Raw genomic sequence first — 19,380 nt, 5'->3', positions numbered from 1 at the left:
AATATGAGGAACTCAGAGAAGAAATACTATAAACTGATATAAAGCAAAGTAAGCAGAACTAGGTAAATATATGTCTAGTAGAAGTAATGGAAAGAACACTAGGGAACAGCCAAATTCTGATAAATTGTATAACCAATCCCAGAGAAGAGATGAAACAATTTGCTTCTCTCTAACACCTGTTAGATGTAGTTCCTTAGTTGGTTTTATATTAATTAGAAAAAATTCAATTGAATATTTTCTTTGTTGCAAGGAGAATAACAGTAAAGTGCTGATTATTAAAAAAGAAAGGAAGGAAAGGAAGAAAAGAATTGAACCAGCTAACATATTTTTTTAAATGGACAATATTAAATATGACTGTTTTTCTTCTGCCAGATGCCTGTATTTCTGTTATTCTAAACTAGTTTCTATGGCATAGCAAGTTCTATATTCCTCTGGGATTTAAGGCAGAAAGAGGAAAACAAAGGTATAAATAATTGTAGTATTACTTAAATGCCTTCCTATTCCTCTCCTCTACAATAATTAACAGGCTAGAATTTATTTGAATTAATCTTTATACACATACATATACAAAAAATTAAGCCACACATTTAAACATATGTTGAATATGGTATTTTAAATGGTACTTAAGTTTCTCAATTTACAATGCATACTGCTTTAAGTTGTAAAAGTGAAAATTGGGAAAAGCCATCTAGAAGTGTATATATTTCTATGGACAAGGGAAATGTATCAAAACTACATTTCCCGTGATCCAACATGGTCCAACTGGTTTCCGTTTCCGACGTCTTGACGCAGGGGAGAGCTTAAATCTCCTGGGTTAGGAGGGAGTGGTCTCTTTGCGAGTAGGCGCTTGGCTAGGAGGCAGTAATAGAGGCGGCAGTTTTGAATGCTTACAAGCACGTGGTCTGATAACTTTATCTATCAACATGGCTTTAATTAAAATACTAATTTATATTATTATATCAGCCTTTATAATTTTTCATATTAATAATTTTGGCAACCACGAAGGGATTTTACCCAAGCGCCTACTCGCAAAGAGACCACTCCCTCCTAATCCAGGAGATTTAAAACCCTCTCTGCATCGACGTAGACCTCCCCATGCCCCAAAGACCCGGAAACGGAAACAGCTGGATCACGGGAAATGTAGTTTTGATACATTTCCCATGTCCATAGAAATATATACACTTCTAGATGGCTTTTCCCAATTTTCACTTTTACAAAGTATGACTTCCTGTTAAATCTACCAAATTAAATGTCCTTGAAAGAAAGCAAAGACCAGTTTTTTCAGTATCATTATGAAGCTATGTGATGCAGTGAATAGAGTAATAAGATTTACAGTTAATAAGACCTGGGTTCAAATCTGAACAGAGATTATCACTTTATTTTTAAGTGTTGCAGTTTCCTAGCATGTAAAAATGGGGAGGGTAGTAGTACCCAAGTTTCAAAGTTGTTGTGAGGTTCCAATTAGACAATGTCTTCAAAGCACTTTGCAAACCTTAAAACATTGTAGTAATAAATATCAGCTGTTTTGTTAATTTTGAGGCATTCTGATACATAATTATGAAGTCATCAACCAGCTACAAATAGCTTAAGGCACAGATATGATTTATTTTGAACAGGGTTTATTTTAATTATTGGACCCATTTATAAAAATTTATACAATATACATGTTACATAAGCTATATAAAAATGTATAAAAAAGCATCCAAAACAGAAAGAAAAATGTCTATGCATGCTAAAATATTCACAGCAACACTTTGTGTGATAGCACTGAACTGGAAACAAAGGAGATGCCCATAGATTGGGCAATAGCTAAACAAACGGAATAATTCAGAGAAGCTTGGGAAGAATTAGATGAGCAAGTGCAGAGTAAAGTAAGCTGGACCAGAAAAACAATACCCTTGAGGACAACAAATGGAAACTACAACAATAAAGTATTATAATGACCAAGCCTGACCTGAGACAAGAGATGAAAGAATGTAGCTCCCTTTTATTAACTAAAGAAATAGAGAACACTGGTGCTAAATGTCACATATAATGTTGATCTTGGAATTGGTTAGTTTTGCTAAACTGTTCCCCATCCAACCCCCTTCTTTTTTATTTTGGAAAAAAAAAAAAAGAATTTGAAACATTAAATTCACACTTTAGGACTTGGTAAAAATCAAGTTATTATAAAATGATATTTTATTGTTTGAGATGACTGGTAAATACCTCAACTATTTCAATTGTAAATCTTCCTTAATCAGAGATTGCTACTTATGTTTTTTTATACAGATGTGGGAGTACTAGAAGGACTTCCTTAACGCAAAGTAGTATCTGAAATCATAGACATAAATAGAATACGATTAAGGATGGGCACATGCATAAGACATAGTTCTCTGAGGCTTAGAACACAGCCCAGGAAACAAAGCTCTACTATCACGACAAATATAAAATAAAATGGATTATAAAAATTAGAAATACACACTTCAGTCAAAAATATTGAAAGACAATCATCTGTTACAGGAATGAGGATGCTATTTTTCATTTTATAGAATTCATCAGACTTTCAAAGGGGTCCAAGATAACGAAAAATGTTAAAAAGTCCAAGATTTAGAGAATGCACTGATTACAAAAATACAAATGGTTCAAATGAAATTTAAAAAAAACTGTGGGTCTGTAGGTAAACTATACTATCTTCCATAATAGATAGGATTTTTTAAAAAAAGGTCAAGATTAAATTACTTGCAGCCTAGACTGAGGCAATCCTAAGATTCTGTAGGATAAAATAGGAAACCTCAATTCAATTTATTTTAATACTTATTATTTATTTTAATAATTTCATTTTTGTTATTCTGAAATTGTCAGCCATTTCCTTATAGCTGGAAAGAACTGTATGAAGCTGAGAATCTATTATATGCAGCTTAAGAAAAGTATATATAATGAATTAAATAATTTAGTTTTAAAGTTGATCTTCAGCCTCTATTCCTTCTCTTCTCTTCTGTGGACCCTGCCAAAGGTTCAATAACCCCTTTTTTTCTACCCCATTACAGCTGTAATAGGAGGTAGGCAGCATTCTTTATCACTTGTCCTTTAGAGTACTTAATCATTATATGGATCAGAGTTGTTAATTATAAAATTTTGAAAAAATATAATTAAAACTTATTTTTTCTCCTTAACTCTTCATTGAAAAAATTAAAATGTTATAAAACATGCCTTTTGGAGGGAGGTCAATTTAGTTGTGTTTTGTGGTTCTATGACTCCATATGGGGTTTTCTTGGCAACGATATTAGAGTGATTTGCTATTTCTCCTTCCAGTTCATTTTACAAATGAGGAAACTGAGGCTAACACGGTTAAATGGCTTGCCTGGGGTCACACAGCTATTTTAAGTGTCTGAAGCCAGACATGAAATAAAAGAGTATGTCTTCCTGACTCCAAGCCCATTGCTCTAACTACTACGCCACCTAGTAGCCCCAAAATATGCAAACAAAATAAATTCTTGAATTGGCTGTATCCAAAACGTCCCAATCTTCATTCTGAGCCCATCAGTTAAAGAGGTGGGTAGCATGTTTCATCACAGATCCTCCAAAACTATGGTTGATTGTTGCTCCAATCTGAGTTCCTGAGTCTTTCAATTGTTTTTCTTTTCAGTATTGGAGTTACAGAAATCATTCCCCTGTTTCTGTTCACACAAGTCTTTCCACATTTCACTGAGGCTTCCCTTTTTATCATTTCTTATGGCACAATAATATTCCATTACATTCACATATTCTATTTTTCCAGCTATACTTCAACTGATGGGCATTCTCTTAATTTCTGATTCTTTGCCACTAGAAATATTTTTTTTATTTGTAAAAATGGGTCCTTTTCTTCATTCTTTGATCTCTTAGGGGCATAAGTCTGATCAAAAGAGTACCTCAAGTTGAGTAACTTTTGCACCATAGTTCCAAACTGCTTCCCAGAACCATTAGACTAATTCATAGCTGTATCAGAAGTACATCTCTGAGACTTTCCTCTCCACACTCTCGGCAACAATGGTCTGTTTCTTTTGTCATCTTTGCTAATCTGAATGCATGAAGAAGAACCTCAGAGTTGGTATAATTACTATTAATTTGAAAAATTAAAAAAATAATTAAAAAATTAAAAAATCCAAACAAAGCTTGGATTTCTTCCCTTGAGAAATGCCTCTTCAGATCCTTTGACTGTTTATCTATTAAGAAATGGCTTTTGTCACCTATTTGAATCATTTTAAACACTAGTGTTTATCAAACACTATGCTAGTATGCTCATTTCCTTCTGCATGCTGTTCCAGAGGTGGGCAGCTAGATGATGCAGTGAGTAGAGTACCAGGCTGGGAGTCAAGACATTTTCTGAGCTTAAATCTGGCCTCAGACACTTACTAGTTATGTGACCCTGAGGCAAGTCACTTAACTCTGTTTTCTTCAGTTTCCTCATCTGCAAAATGAACTAGAGAAGGAAACAGCAAATCACTTCAGTTGTTATTGCTTACCCTTTGTTTTTGAAGAGGAATAGTGACACCATGGGGGGATGTCTTGACTTGTGTATGAATTGCATTTAAGTGAGGCACTTATACAAAGTCATCAGCCTTATTTTGTCTCTGAGATTCATTGAAGTCCAGTGGCAAGACAAAAGTCAAAATGACAAAGTGATGGGCTTGTCTTCTTCAACATCTAACCACAATCTAAGTGTTCCACAGTGTCTACTTACTATAAGTCTCTTTTACAGCAGTTGGAACAAATAGTTCTCATCTGCTCCTTCACATTCTTGGAGTAAATACCCCACTAACTCACTGATGGGTTTGTGCCTACCCTCAATCTGGTTCAGGCTACTTGCTGAGATGGTTTACTAGAGTGTGGCCACTGCATATAGTGGCCATATATCTGGCTAGACATGCTTAAGAGCCACAAGTGAGAACTGAGTAGCAAGCATCTTTACCAAGAAAAAACCAGATGGGGTCATGAAGAGTTGGAAACAATTAAAAATGACTGAACAACAAAACTGTTTTATAGATTAACTTCTTTTTAGCCAGTACCAAATTGTTTTGATATTTTTTTATTTTTATTTTAATATTTTATTATATAATTCTCTGGGCTCAGGAAAACTTGTTTTGCTTGAATTTTCTTTCTCTTTATTATCCTAAGTCCTTCCCCCACCCCAATAATACCCTAGGCTCCCTATGGAGTTTCCTATATTTCTATTATAAACTCTGTGCAATCTCCCTTTGTCCATTTCACTTTAGAGTGAAGTTTATTTGATGACTATTGTTCTCACCTCTTCCTCCACATTGTTCTAATAGGTCTTCTCTCTTAGATAGTTCTATTCTAATTTTTAGGGATTCTACTATTAATTCTACTAAGGCAAGATTTTCCACCTTCTGTTTCAGGCTATTTATTTTTCCTCTCTAGAACAGGGACCCCCGATAGGCTCATGAATAGATTTTAGGGGGTCCTATAAATGTAGTTGTGAAAACAAAAGCTTACCTTTATTTTCACTTGTCTAACACTGAAATTTGGTATTTCCCTTAAATCACAACTATAAGCAACATAATGTTATTGTCAGACCCCAAAAGGCCCATAGAATAAAAATAGTAAAGAATTTTGCTCTAAAACTCATACAATTTTTTATTTCTTATTTCTTTTCTTTGAGGTACTCTTGTAGTCCCAGCCAAACCACTTAGTTTAGCTCCCCCGCTTCCCCCTTTGAATCTTATGGCTTTTCCTTTTGGTTATCTCATGATCCAACTATTTCTTCATAGTCTTTTTTTCTTCTTTGTGTATTGACTTATAGGTGGAAGAGTGGTAAGGGTGGGCAATGGGGGTCAAGTGACCTGCCCAGGGTCACACAGCTGGGAAGTGTCTGAGGCTGGATTTGAACCTAGGACCTCCCGTCTCTAGGCCTGACTCTCAATCCACTGAGCTACCCAGCTGCCCCACCTTCATAGTCTTTTAATGTCTTCTTCTGTTTACTCATTCCTCGGTACGTAATTTTAGGACTTTGGATTAGGGTTAAGTAAATGCTCCTTCCTATATTCTTGGATGAGAGTCAGATCTTGTTTGGTCCTTACTTCAGTTTCCTGAGCTTTTGAAACTAGTTATACATCCTTTTAAGCTATAAATTCTAGGGTTAGAATGCTGACAGGTTATCTCTAGACAAGGTAATGCCACAGTTCTCTATCTTCCCTGAGCCTTTCCTAGCCAGGGCACTACCTTAATCTTCTAGCTTATTCATTTGAGTTTATACCAACTTTCTTGGCCAGACCTTTATTATAGTGATGTTGGTGTGTGTGTGTGAAAGAATAATAGGGAAGATAGGCTTTGGTGCTTACAAATATTTTTCTTTGGATTTCTTGATCTGTAGAGCATTATTGGAATATACATTGGAGAGCTAAGTTCCTTTGAACCTATTTATGCTACCATCTTAATTAGAACTTGACTCAATTAAATTTAACATACATTTATTTATCTACTATGTGCAAATTAGTTTTTCCTTACTCAAAATTACACATTCCTTACTCAAAACATACATTCACTTTGTATATATTTATAGTTTCTCAGATAACAGTATAATTCTTCAAAGAGAGAGACTTTTATTTTTGTCTTTAGATCTTCATCATCTAGTACATCTGTCACACAACAGAGTACTTTAATGGCAAAGCTATTATAATTAATGTTATTTAATAAATGCTTGTTGATTGACTGAAAGTCTTATGATAAGGCTTAGAGACATGATACAAAATGGCAATTCTTGACTTCAAAGGTTTTACAATATACTTTTCAGGGTATATATGAATATGCAATGATACATATACATATAGGGTGAATGGGAACTGGGCCACAGACTTAGATCTGGAAGGACTTTAGAAGTCATTTAGTTAAATTCTTTCCCTAATTCCAAATTTAATGCTCTTTTTACAATGCCATGCTTCAACTTGTAATGTGAAATAAAGCTGAAAAAGTAGGTTGGTACCAGTCTCTGGAGAGTCTTTAGGTGGCATATGCTTGTATTTTATTCAGGAGGCAAGAGGAAACCACTAAAGGTTTTTGACTAGGGGACTGATACATTTAGACCTGTGTACAAGATTATTTTGATAGGTGTGTGAAGAATGGACAATAACCAGGAAATTCTTACAATCGTACAAGGAAAAGATAATGAGAGCTTGACCTAGGGTGGTAGTAGTAACGTGATTAGAAAGGACAGATGGAATGAGATGTTGTAGAAGTAAAAATCAACAGGGAGGCAACTGAATAGATGTGAAAGGGTGATGGAAAGTCAAGAATCAAAACAACTACAACATTTCTAGCCTAGGAGGGTTGATGATGGTGCTCTCAAAAGCAACAAGGAAGTTGGAAGGGAGGCAGCAAGTTTAAGAAGAAAGATGAGTTCAGTTTTTGATATGTTAAATTTGAGGTAATACAAGGACATACATGTGGACATATCTCTTTGGAGGTGTGTTTTTAGTGGAGAGGACGGGTTAAGAATAATAAGGGTTGTGACCTATGGTATAGAGGTGCTATTGGATCCAGGGAACAGATGAGAACACTGAAAGAAAAGTGTATATAGAGAGAAGAAAATAAGACAAAGCAAAAATTTATGGTGGTACCAAATCTCAACAAAACAAGGGGAAGAAAGATGATCAGAGTGACTAAGAGAAGAGACAGGAACAGGAAGTGCTATGGACTCTAGAAGGAAAAAAAAAAGATTATGTGTGTGGGGGGGGAGTTGAGGAGAATGACAATAAAAAGGGATGACCCAGTGTTAGAGGAAACAGAACCACTAAGAATTGTAACTGAGAAAAATTCAGGAAGTAAGCAATTAAGAGGTCATTGTTATTTTATCTTTTCTTCTCTGTATATGGAAATTCTAATGTTTGATGCCATTTGTCAATTATACAACAATAAAATTTGGTGATCTCAGAGAGATCAATTTCCATAAAGTGGTAAAATCACAAACCAGATTGCAAGAAGTGGAAAGAAACAGAGGAAGCAAGTAGAGACTAAGTTCATATATCATAAATGATTAAGAGCTGGAAGGGACCTTTGAGGCCACCCTGTCCAACTTCATGATTTTTCATATGCTAACTGAGGTCAGAGGTCACACACAACTAATAAGTGCTCAAGTGGAATAATGATACAGTTCTTCCAGACTTTAAGTCCAGTACTTTATCCATTTAACCCTACACTTCGATGCAACACTTTCTAGAGTTTAGTTAGGAAGTTGAGGAGAGCCAAAAGATAGCATGAGGAAATGGCAGGGTCAGGGGAATACTGATACATAGAATATGATATAAAGAATGCCAGTGAACTGATAAAACACTTCACCCCTCCCCCACCCCAAATCACACGTATGTCCCAGTTCAAAAATCTCTATTGTTGCATGCTGAATTTATAACCATTCTTTAAAACCCAACTCAAATGCCACTTCTTTCATGAAACATTTCTGATCCCCATGCTTAGTAATAATTTCATCCTCAAACCTAATAAAATGCTTTATTTTGTAATTCTCTAGTGATATTTCCATGTAATTTTGTGTATTAGAACTCTGTATTTGCAATGTATTCCTCTATTAGACAATAGGATCTTTTTTAGCAGATTGTATCTTATCTATACTTTGCACCTTAGCGCAGTGCTCTTGCATAGAGCATGCAATAAATATTTGTCTTCTATTGCATGTGCACCTCTGAAAGACCACTTTGCCAAAGAGATTAAATTTGTTTAACTATATTAATGTTTTAGAAAAAAATATAGTCAAATAAACATGTTCATTCTGGAATGTGGCAGAGACCCACTATGGAACAAATTCAAATTCGTTGCTACCAGTTCCACGCTTATTTTGAAAGGGAATCAAAATACAAAGCTGTAGTCTCTACTTTAGTCCCATAGCGAAGGTTCCCTCTCACTTCCATCTTTCAAAATACTATCGATTTTTCACCACCTCTTAAACTTTCTATCTTACTTTTGGTCCTAGGTGAAGGTTATCCTTTCAGAATGAAAACAGTTTCTAGGAATTCTGGTTCAAAGTTTCCTATGGATAAAATTACTGGACAATAAGAAAGCTCTTATGGTAGCCTAATTTCCAGTAGCCTACACTTATTATACAGAAGAAACTGAAGTCAGAATCTACACTAGCTTCCTACAACTTTTCCTTATATTCCAAGATCTTGGTTCCTAAGTCAGTTAGCAGAAATAAAGTACCACAAGAGCATCAAGCTACCCTAAGGCAGCTGGTGCAAAGAGTATAGTAATGCTGCCTAGTAACAATCAAGCAGTGGTAGGAATTCAGTAGGTAAGCCTTAAAGATTAAAGAAGGTGAGCAGCCTTATCGTGTCTCCTCCACCACATACTTGCCTTTTTAAAAATATGTAACATTTGTGGATACCATACAAAGCTCCCAGTCTTAAAGACTAGGTGAAAAGAGGCAGAAATTATTTATAGTATTTTTTTCTGCTTGAATTCTATTAGGTTGCTATTTCAACAACGGCATATATAATATATCAATATCTATTAAGCATTGAAAAATGAAGCCTAGAACATAATTTCATGGACTGAATAGCTAGATGAATATTTGAGTTTCCATTTTTTTCTTGAAAAAATTGAGCAAAAATTGGTATCACTGCTTCTAAAGTTGGAGATCTCCTTGCTAATTATTTATTTATGACTTTAAATCTTATTGTTATAGAAACCACCATGGGAAAACTCCCTAGATGAATCTACAATTATATTAGAAAGTTGCTAGAGGCACTGAGAAAGTGACTTGTCAAAAAATGGGCAGGACTTCAATTTAGGTCTTTCTAACTTTGAGGTTCGTCTTCTACCCATTATATAATTTTGCCTTTAGATGATTTAAACATAATGATTCTGGGGGGGTGGGGAGGTGGGTGAAGGGGAAAGTAAGAGCATGAATCATGTAACCACGGTAACTTTTCTAAAAAATAATGTTAAAAAAAACAACAAACATAATGATTCTAGTACTGTAAAAACAAAACAGTGACTGGATACTACTAAAACTGAAAGATAATTTCAAAAATGTTTTCTCTTAGTTTCAAAATGAATTAATCTGCACAGGTGGAATTCTAGTTTAGAGTTTTGGGGAAGGGGAGGGGATTGGGGGAATTAAGAAGTTTTAAGAGTAATGATAACAGCTGGAATTTATATGGTACTTTAAGGCTTGCAAATAACTTCACACACAATATTTAATATTCATAATGACTCTTAAAGATACTACAGAAAAGGAAAGACTGATTTGCTTATGATCACCTAATTAATAATAAGTGTTAGAAACAGGCCATGAATCCAAAATTCTCCTAAATTCAAGTTCAGTATTTTCCATTATACTATTGTGACTCATTACACCATGCCTCTCAATAAAACATTATAAAGCTACATCAGAGGGGCTGATGGTAAGTGTCACCCGAGTCAAGTAGCCATAGGAAATTATATCTTAAAAAAGAAATTTAATTTCTTTTTCTAGGGGTGTTTCTTGTGAGCTTTGATGTATGCTAGTGGTCAATAAATTATTTGTATTTTTATATTGTAAAAATTTTGTTTAAATGTGATTAAGAAAAAAAGAAGAGAAAATGGAGTATCTTTAGAAGAGTTTGAAGACTATACTGAAGGGACAAAACTAGATAAAACTAGAAATTCAAGCCTGTCATGTATACTGGCATGGAATCATATATATTTAAGCAGGAAGATGTCATGTGGCCCAATCTCATTTGTTTAGGCAGCTAAGGTACTTCTATTTCACAAATCAGGAAACAATCCTACAAAGGTTAGATGACTAGCTAAAAGTCATACTTCCTTTTCTTCTGGAAGTACCATACTCCAATTTTTCCCTAATTTTACTATTTTCCTTGAGATTCTAGCCCTTTAGAACAATTCTGGTGAGGTTACCAAAATACACAGTAAAGGATCTACAAACTAGTCAAACCTATTTGGAAAGAAACTTCAAATTATATTAAGAAATATTCTAAGTTGTCCATATTTATTTAAAAAACAAATAAGCAAAAACAAACAAAAAACCTCTTATCTACTAAATATTAGTTCCAAGGAAGAAAAACAGGAAAGGCTAGGCAACTAGGTTAAGTGACTTGCCCAGGGTCACACAGCTAGGAAGTATCTGAGGCCACATTTGAACTCAGGTCCTCCTGCCTCTAGGTTTGGCACTCTATCCACTGTGCTATCTAGCTCGCCCTCCATGGTAAATGCCAATTAGATCAAAGACAAAAAGAAAAGTTCCATAATACTTTTGGCAGTAGCTAAAAAATAGAAACAAAGTAGATGTCCATTGATTAGTAAATGTTAAACAAATTTTGATGTGTGAATACAAAGAATTCAGAGCATAGTAAAACATACATATTTCTTTAAAATGAAGTATGAAAAACTAGAAAAACAAAATACACCAGAACAATGTAAATGGAAAGAACAAAACCAAAAAAGAATGCTGTGTAATTATAAAGCCCAAATTTGGCCCAGAAGAAAAGAAACATGAATGCATCTCCTTACCTTAGTTGGAGACTATGGGAAAGGGTGTGCTAATAGATGTTTAACAATGACTCTTCAGGTGAAAACAATGTGTACATGATATACTTTAAAATCTTCTCAAACACTTTAAGTCTAGACCAGTATTGGTGAAACTTTTAGAGACTGCATACCCAAACTGCACCTTCAAGCCACCTGTGAGCAGTCTCCTCTTCCCCTGCCCATATTGCCCCAGAGAGCAGAGGGAGGAAGTGCTCACATTGAACTGTTTGGTAGAAGGGTGGGACATGCAAAAAAATGTCCTCAGGAGCAGAGAATTCCCTCTGGCACACTGGGGCACATGTGCCACATATTTGCCAACACTAATCTAGACAATCAACAAAACAATAAATCAAGCCCCAATTTGTTACGTTTCGACAATTTCCAAAGTTTAATGCTCACACTGAAAATTTAACAATTGGCTTGCTGGTTAGGAACTGGCTTAAGAATATTATGGGGGAAGAAGGAATACTGCATAGGTTAAAAATGCTATGTTAGATTTACTGAATTGCCTTTTTTTCTTCTTTGTTATAAAGCCACTTCTTTGGTTCAGGGAGAGACGTATTTGGAAATTAAGGGGGCATAAAAGAAATAGCAGTATGTACATACATATTTAAAACTCTTATCTTTGGTCTTAGAATCAATACTGTGTATTGTTTCTAAGGTAAAAGAAAGATTAGGGCTAGGCCAGTGATGGCAAACCTTTTAGGAACAGAGGGCTGGGCATTGCCCCCACCCCCCAGATCAAACACCCCACACAAGGGAGGGAGGAAGTGCTCCCATTGGGCTGCTGGACAGAGGGGTGGATGAAGTGAGGAATGTCCTCGGTGAGTGTAGAGAGGGGAAGGGGAGTAGCCCAAGTACTCCACTCCCTTCTAACTCTGCTACCTGTGCGCCACCCACTTTACCCCCTATGCGCTCCCACTGGGCTGCTGGGCAGAGGGATGGGTGATGTGAAAAAATGTCATCAGGCACAGTAGAGAGGGAGAGGGGAGCACCTCCTCCTGAGTCTCTTTGCCTTTCCAATAATTAACTTTGGGGGTGGAGTGAGGGTGGGGGTGGCTGAGTGCCTACAGATAGTGCTCTATGTGCCAAAGGTTTGCCATCATTGGGCTAGGTAATGGGAGTTAAGTGACTTGTCCAGGGTCATACAGCTATGAAATGTCTATGGGGGGGCAGCTGGGTAGCTAAGTGGATTGAGAGTCAGGCCTAGAGACGGGAGGTCCTAGGTTCAAATCCAGCCTCAGACACTTCCCAGCTGTGTGACCCCCATTGCCCACCCTTACCACTCTTCCACCTAGGAGCCAATACACAGAAATTAAGGGTTTAAAAATGTAAAAAAAAATGTCTACAGCCACATTTGAACCCAGGAGCTCCTGTCTCTGGGCCTGGCTTTCAATCCATTGAGCCACTTAGTTGTCCCCTACATATTTTTAATTTATTTTATTTTACCAATTACATGTAGTAACAAATTTCTACACAAGTTTTTGGAAGTTATATGATCCAAATAGTCTCCCTTCCTCCTCTTGGAACTGACAAGCAATTCAATTTGTGTTATACACTTACATATTTTTTAAAGGAAAAACAAAACAAAAAATAAACTACCATCTTTTGTTTAAAATCTGGGTTCCACTTCCATCTCTGAAACTAATTTACTATGTAAGCAAGTCTCTTCCCCTGTAAGGGTAAGTTTCCACACCTGTAAAATGAAGCCACAGGTGAATTAAATGATCTTTAAGGCCTCTTTCAGTTCTAAAATTACATCATTATCAATGATAAGGAGGATCAATTGTTAAGCAACCTCACAGGCAACATCAATGTATGTATTTAAATTGTCACAAATGTCTTGATTTTGAGGACTGATAATTTTGAAAGCAAATTGTTTTTTAGTATGTTTCTCCACAACGAATCATTTTTTTAAAAGCAAGCTGGTATGCAATTTTGCAATTTGCAATTTCACATAATAATTCTCCTTTCCTGTTCAACTTTGTATGCTGAGATGTCCTTGTTCTGGCATTTGCTAAATTCAGAAAAAATAATTTTTTTTTAAATGCACTTATACCTTAGTTTAAAAAGCCCAATATGGTCTGGGCCTGGCTCTGTCTCAATTTCTATTATCTGAAAACCTACAAATCACCTATCAAATGAAAAGTTTTCTGTGCTGTCACTGAGATATTACATATCTATTTATAAGTAACAGAAAATTACTTATTTAGTTCATTTTGATTTTAGTTTTATTGATATGAAATCTAGGGTGACATTTCTTTTATATGGGTAACAAAGTATCATCTACCTAGTAGATCCTTTGGGAGTAAGTATTCTGAACTGAAAACGTAAAAGAAGTCCTCTGATGCCTCAGTGTGACAAGGTGTTGACCCTGGATTTTCAAGGTCTACATATGCCAAAGGAGCATAAGTTCTTACCAAGACAGAAAAGATTCAAGTACAAACTTAGGGATGGCTTTATTCCTGCCATCTGAAGGACAGGAGATATTTATCACCAGGTTGGTTACCTACAAATGATGTTTCCCTCCTCTTTCAAAGCAATGTATGAATGTTGCCTACTATGGCATCAAGGGATTGTGATCCAAGGCAGTAAAGGAAGCCCCTATACCAATAAAATAATGGATCCTAAAAATGTTAAAAAGTTAAGATAGTTCAAAAAATTTAGGTAGTATTTGAGAAGTTTATAAAATGCTCCTCTTTGTATCCAAGTAAAAAAAAAAAAGGCCTGATACAAATCTGCCAAGACAAAATGTTCCCATTTTCTAACAGCTTGGAAATCTTTACTTATATGAGGTGAATTTGTTGAGAGAAAAAAAAAAACCTCACTTCTTTCTCTGCTATAGATGAGCTGGAACCCCAATTGTGTGCTCCCATTACAGAGGCAAAAAATGCGGGAGGGCACCATGAGAAATAAAACATGCTTTAAAGAAGTTCCCAAATATAAACTCTAAATAAAAATCTAATTAAGTCACCTAAAACTAAATAGAACCAAACTTTGTAATACACATTAACATGGAGACAGTTGATACTAAGAAAACATTTAAAGAAACAAAAAAGATGTAAGACTGTTAGCTTATTACAATGAGGGGGATAACTCCACAGATGATATTAACTATAACTAATAGCCATCACTCATAGGATCAAATAGGGATGATAGGCGCATAGTCCTGTCCTAAAACTAATAGAAGCTTCAGCTTCAGAATATATATTACTCCCGTTCCTTTACTCTAAGGGCAAATTGCCTTTTCTCTTTTCTTCTTATGTTCTTATCTCTCAAGTGAAGACCTCTGTATTGTCTAACCTCTTTAACAGGAATGTACTTCCTCCTTACCTTCACTTTATAGAAACCCTTACTTATTCAAGATGTAGAGATGGTTATTTTTTTAGTTGTGGTATCATCATTATTAAGCACAGGGCCCTAGCAGACAAGGGATACTTAATGATTGCTAGTAATTTTGATTGACTGAATGACAATTCAGTAAGTTACTCAGTAACAAATCTGAAGTCTTAACTGAAACTATTGTTTTGTACTATATGTTAAGAATGATTAATATTTTTGACTTTTATATATTTTTATATATTATATATAATGTATAAAAATAATTTTGCATTAATATAAATTAATATAATTTTGACTACTTAAAAAAATCACAATTTTCCTCATCTATTTTTTTAAAAACTATCTTCAGATATATTGAAGGATGTCATGTAAGAAGACTGATTTGTGCTCTGGAGGGCAAAACTATGTGCAATGTGTGGAAGTTGCAAAGAGGCAGCCTTAGGATTGATTTCAGGAAAAATTTTCTGGCATTTGGAGCTAACTAAAGGGTAGGAATGGCCAAAGTCTGGCCAAAGAGATGCTCGGTTTCTCTTTTCTGGAGATTTTCATGCAAATACTGGATTACTTCATTTGGTATGATGGAGAAGGGATTCATGTTCCACTACCATGAACTATATGAACTGAGGTCCCTTCCAACTCTAAAATTCTGTGGATTCTGTGAAATTTCCAAATTTCAAGAGATCAAACTAAATATATTATTAAAATCTGATGTATTAAAACAGGACAACAAAAAAGGTATTAGATTTAAAATATGTAGCTATCTAAAGGTTTTTTTTTTTGCTAAATAGTAGTATTAATTTCTATATTATTCCATGAAACAACGGCAAGTTAATTTTTTTTTCAAACCTGATAAAACTTGTTTTTTTTAAAAGGGAAAAATCTCTTAATACATATTCTCATTACTTCAGAAGAAGCATACAGTGATACATGTAAGATGGATGAATTTCTATTATAAAGTTCTTATGCAGAATCATAAGTACACATGACTATAATTTTTTAACTGTGGAACAACAGTAAGCATTGAAATGTTTACTTAGTTAAGATACAAAGAAGAAATGTGTGGGTAGGGTTCTAAGTACATAAAGTTGCTAACAAAGCAACATAAAATGTATCTTAACTTTAGATAGAGCACAGAACCTTATCTTAGGAGGCTTAAAAGTCAATTTAAGAATAATAATTGCTGGTCCAGTGAAAATGTAGATTGTGCCAATGTAATTTTGGCACAAAGCAAAAAAGTTAGGATCAAGCTTCAAAATCAGACACATCCTTACAGGTCATCTTTTGTGGGTGCCCAGAATAGAGAAAAGATGAATAGTTGCTGATAGTGAAATCAGGGAAATTTGATTTATCATTAAAGGTCTATTAAAACAAATGAAATAAAATGGACATAGTATTTTTCAAAAGCTACTAAAGCTAGAGTTTGATTCCAATTTGGAATTATTTTTGAGTTGGTATCTCTTATTTATGTATTTCTGATAACCTTTTTTTGTAATTATAAAAAAGTATAGAAGATGCATGAATATAACTCATAAATATATTAGGATTCCAAACACTAAAGAGTAAAAACAAGACAAATTTGTGTCAGGTCAGTAATATCTCCAAAGAAGCAACAAGTATACCATGTGTAAACCAAAAGAAGAGTTCCTGGTATCCTGCTTTCTAATCATTATTTAAAAAACTCCACTCAAGGTAGTTAAGTATTATTTTCCTGGAAGCCCTTTTGAGAAAATTGTTTTAATGATGCAATGTTTTAACTAGATAGTTTTATGACACTTTTCTATTTCTTGTACTACTTTTGCTCTTGGAATTTATATTTTAAAGAGAATGGCTTTAAAACACCAACTTAAGAACAAAAGTACAAGACTACACAGGATAGCTTTGTCATAAAAAAGCACCCTGCCAATTGAATTTGGCTATAATATGTAGTGTCAAACTGTGCCACTTATACGAAATGACATAAAGTGGAAATCTCGCTACAAAAGATAAGCTGACAGTTATCTTTGCCCCTTAATAGTGTCATACAGAGGTGTTCTAAAAAGAAAGTTAATTAAAAAAAAATTTCAAACCCTTACCTTCCATCTTGGAGTCAATTTTGTGTATTGGTTCCAAGGCAGAAGAGCGGTAAAGGCTAGGCAATGGGGGTTAAGTGACTTGCCCAGGGTCATACAGCTGGGAAGTGTCTGAGGCCAAATTTGAACCTAGGACCTCCCTCTCTAGGCCTGACTCTTAATCCACTGAGCAACCCAGCTGCCCCCTTTCAAGTATTTTTAATTCTATTTTTTCTTTTTCTTTTCATTCTATTTTTTTTACCCTTTGATCAGTGCAAAATAGAAAGTTTTAATTAAGGAGTGTTTGCTGAAATTGGAAATTTTGTTAGGCTTCTGCAACTTCAAGTGCACATTCCATTAGAAGCTAATTACATCAGACAAATTGGCAAAAAAAAAAAATATACTTTGATCTTTCCTCACAATCTCAATTATCACTTCCCCTTCTCCCAAAAGAGTCTGAGACAAAACCCTAAGAGTAATCCCCACTTGCTTCCCAGGAGCACATCATGCTATTCTTTTTTGTTTGCAATACCATCACTTTTGAGTAGTGAGTGTCTAAGTCAAATGACATGATTAGATTTATTATCTTCATTTCTTTCTTCCAGTCTAGGGAGCAAAAACATGTGAAAGGAAACAAAAAACAGACATCCTGTGGCAATGCTAAACGCTACCAGTAGGACAAGTCTCCTATATATTCCAGCTCAAAACTTCCCCTTTTTCATCACAAGGCTCCACAAAGATCTACATTATCACCACACTGTCTATTCAGGTCTTCTTTTCCAACATTTTTCTTAGACTCAACTCTCTTTCAGTGTTTCCAAGTCTTTTCTCTTTCAAGACACAGAAATGGACTCCAAGAGCAAGCTGAACTCCAGTCTTGATCAGAGTAGTACGTTTAATACACACCCTAAATGGGTCATTGCATAAGCTTTTGGAACTATTCTGGTCTAGCAGGTAAATATTACTTTTCAAACAAGTTGCAGCTTACTGTGTTATTTTTAGTCTTTCTAGACCCTTTAACTAACAAGGTACACACTAAATCTTGGCACATACTTTCTTAAAATTTCGGACGCCGAAATATTTCTAATTCTTTCTAAACAACGACACCAGAATCTATAGTTAGTATTAAGGCTGTAAAAAATAAGGGTTAAAATTATTGGGAGGGAAAAAAACAACCCTTTAAAAACGCCCTAGCTTTTGTTTTTCGATTTCGGCATAACAGTATAGCAGAATTTTTGAGCTTGGAAAGGGCTTTGGGGATCATCTTTGATGGTTTTTAGTGACTCTTTTTCAATAAGTAGCTCGACCACGCTGACCTGTAATTTCACTGTTTCAAAGAGTGGCTTTTGTGCCTAGGCCTTGCCAGGCTCGGGGGATGGGAGGGGAGCTCCGAAGCAACTCCTGAGCCCGCCGCCGCTTTCGCGGACTCTAACCTGCGCGGTAATCCCCAAGTGGGCGTCACATTGTGTGGGTGAGGCGGCCCCCGTGAAATCAATACCCCTAGAAGCCCGGGCGGGGGCGGCGGCTACGGGCGGAGAAGGAAGGCAGGCCGGCTCCCCGCCCAGAGGTCGGGGCAGCGACCCTGATGGGCCTGATCAGAGCGCGGCGTCCTCCCGTCCTCCCACCTCCCCATGGGGACGCCAATCCCGGTCCGTCCGCTGTCCTCGGCCCCAGCCGTACCTTTGGCGAGTGCCACAGTGGAGTTCTCCGTGTCGATGGTGTAGAGGATGCCCTCGTAGCGGATCTCTGCCTTGGAAATGAGGCTGATCTTGCTGCCGATGTAGGGGGTCCCCCCGCTCATGGCGCCGCCCCGGCCCCCGCCGCCCCCGGAGCCCGGGCAGGATCCTTAGAGAGGCCGATCCGCTGCCGCTGCTCCCGCTCCCACCTCCAGCTCCGTCCCACGACGAGCTGGCCTGCCTGGCCTCGGCTCTGGCCCACTCTGCCGACTACTGCCGCCGTCTCTCTCCCAACATGGCCGCCCTCCGCTCCGCTCGCCCCGCTCCGCTCCTCTCGCTCACTCCCCCGCCCCCTTCAACCAGTCAAGTACCTTCCCTTCCCCCTCCCAGAAGTCGCGGCGGCGGTAGCGGCGGCGACGGCGGCGGCAGCGGCAGCCGAGAAGGATGCCGGGAGAAAGCAATCCCGTGGTGTCTCGCGAGATATCCTCGGGTTGGACTCTACTGTGGGTGATCGCAGAAACCAGTTGGTGAAAGGGGAGCCTACTTACTTCGTTAGCGAGGAGCTTAAGGGTCTGTTAGCTCCGGGCTCCGGAAATGCGTTACGGTAAATGGAGCCCTGGGGCCCTGCGTCGCGCTGCTTCTCTTCGTTTTTCTGGGCAGCCTGTGATGCTAGCGAACACGTTCCCAGTGGTGCTAGGTCGGCCGAAGCCTTTGGGCACAAATCTCCGTTTGGCGGCAGCTCCTCGGGGTCCCATTTTGGGGAGAATGGAAGAAAGCTCTTCTTAAACATTTGATTT

General features: G+C 36.8%; 1 protein-coding gene across 14 annotated transcripts in view; it reads right to left on the bottom strand.

The window, feature by feature from the left end:
- LSM14A (LSM14A mRNA processing body assembly factor) overlaps positions 1–18,914 on the bottom strand; it is a 58,618-nt gene extending 39,704 nt beyond the window's left edge. For all 14 annotated transcript variants that reach the window (XM_044664190.1, XM_044664189.1, XM_044664191.1 and 11 more), the window contains exon 1: positions 18,588–18,914. In XM_044664190.1, the coding sequence (XP_044520125.1) occupies positions 18,588–18,708 (121 nt within the window). In that variant the 5' untranslated portion in view covers positions 18,709–18,914. The remainder of the gene's footprint in view (positions 1–18,587) is intronic.
- Between the last annotated feature and the right edge of the window lie 466 nt (positions 18,915–19,380).

The sequence above is a fragment of the Gracilinanus agilis genome, chromosome 2, assembly GCF_016433145.1.
Source record: "Gracilinanus agilis isolate LMUSP501 chromosome 2, AgileGrace, whole genome shotgun sequence".
Classification (NCBI taxonomy): Eukaryota; Metazoa; Chordata; class Mammalia; order Didelphimorphia; family Didelphidae; genus Gracilinanus; species Gracilinanus agilis.
Note: the sequence above shows the minus strand (reverse complement) of the source record. Positions and strands in the feature narration are given on the sequence as shown.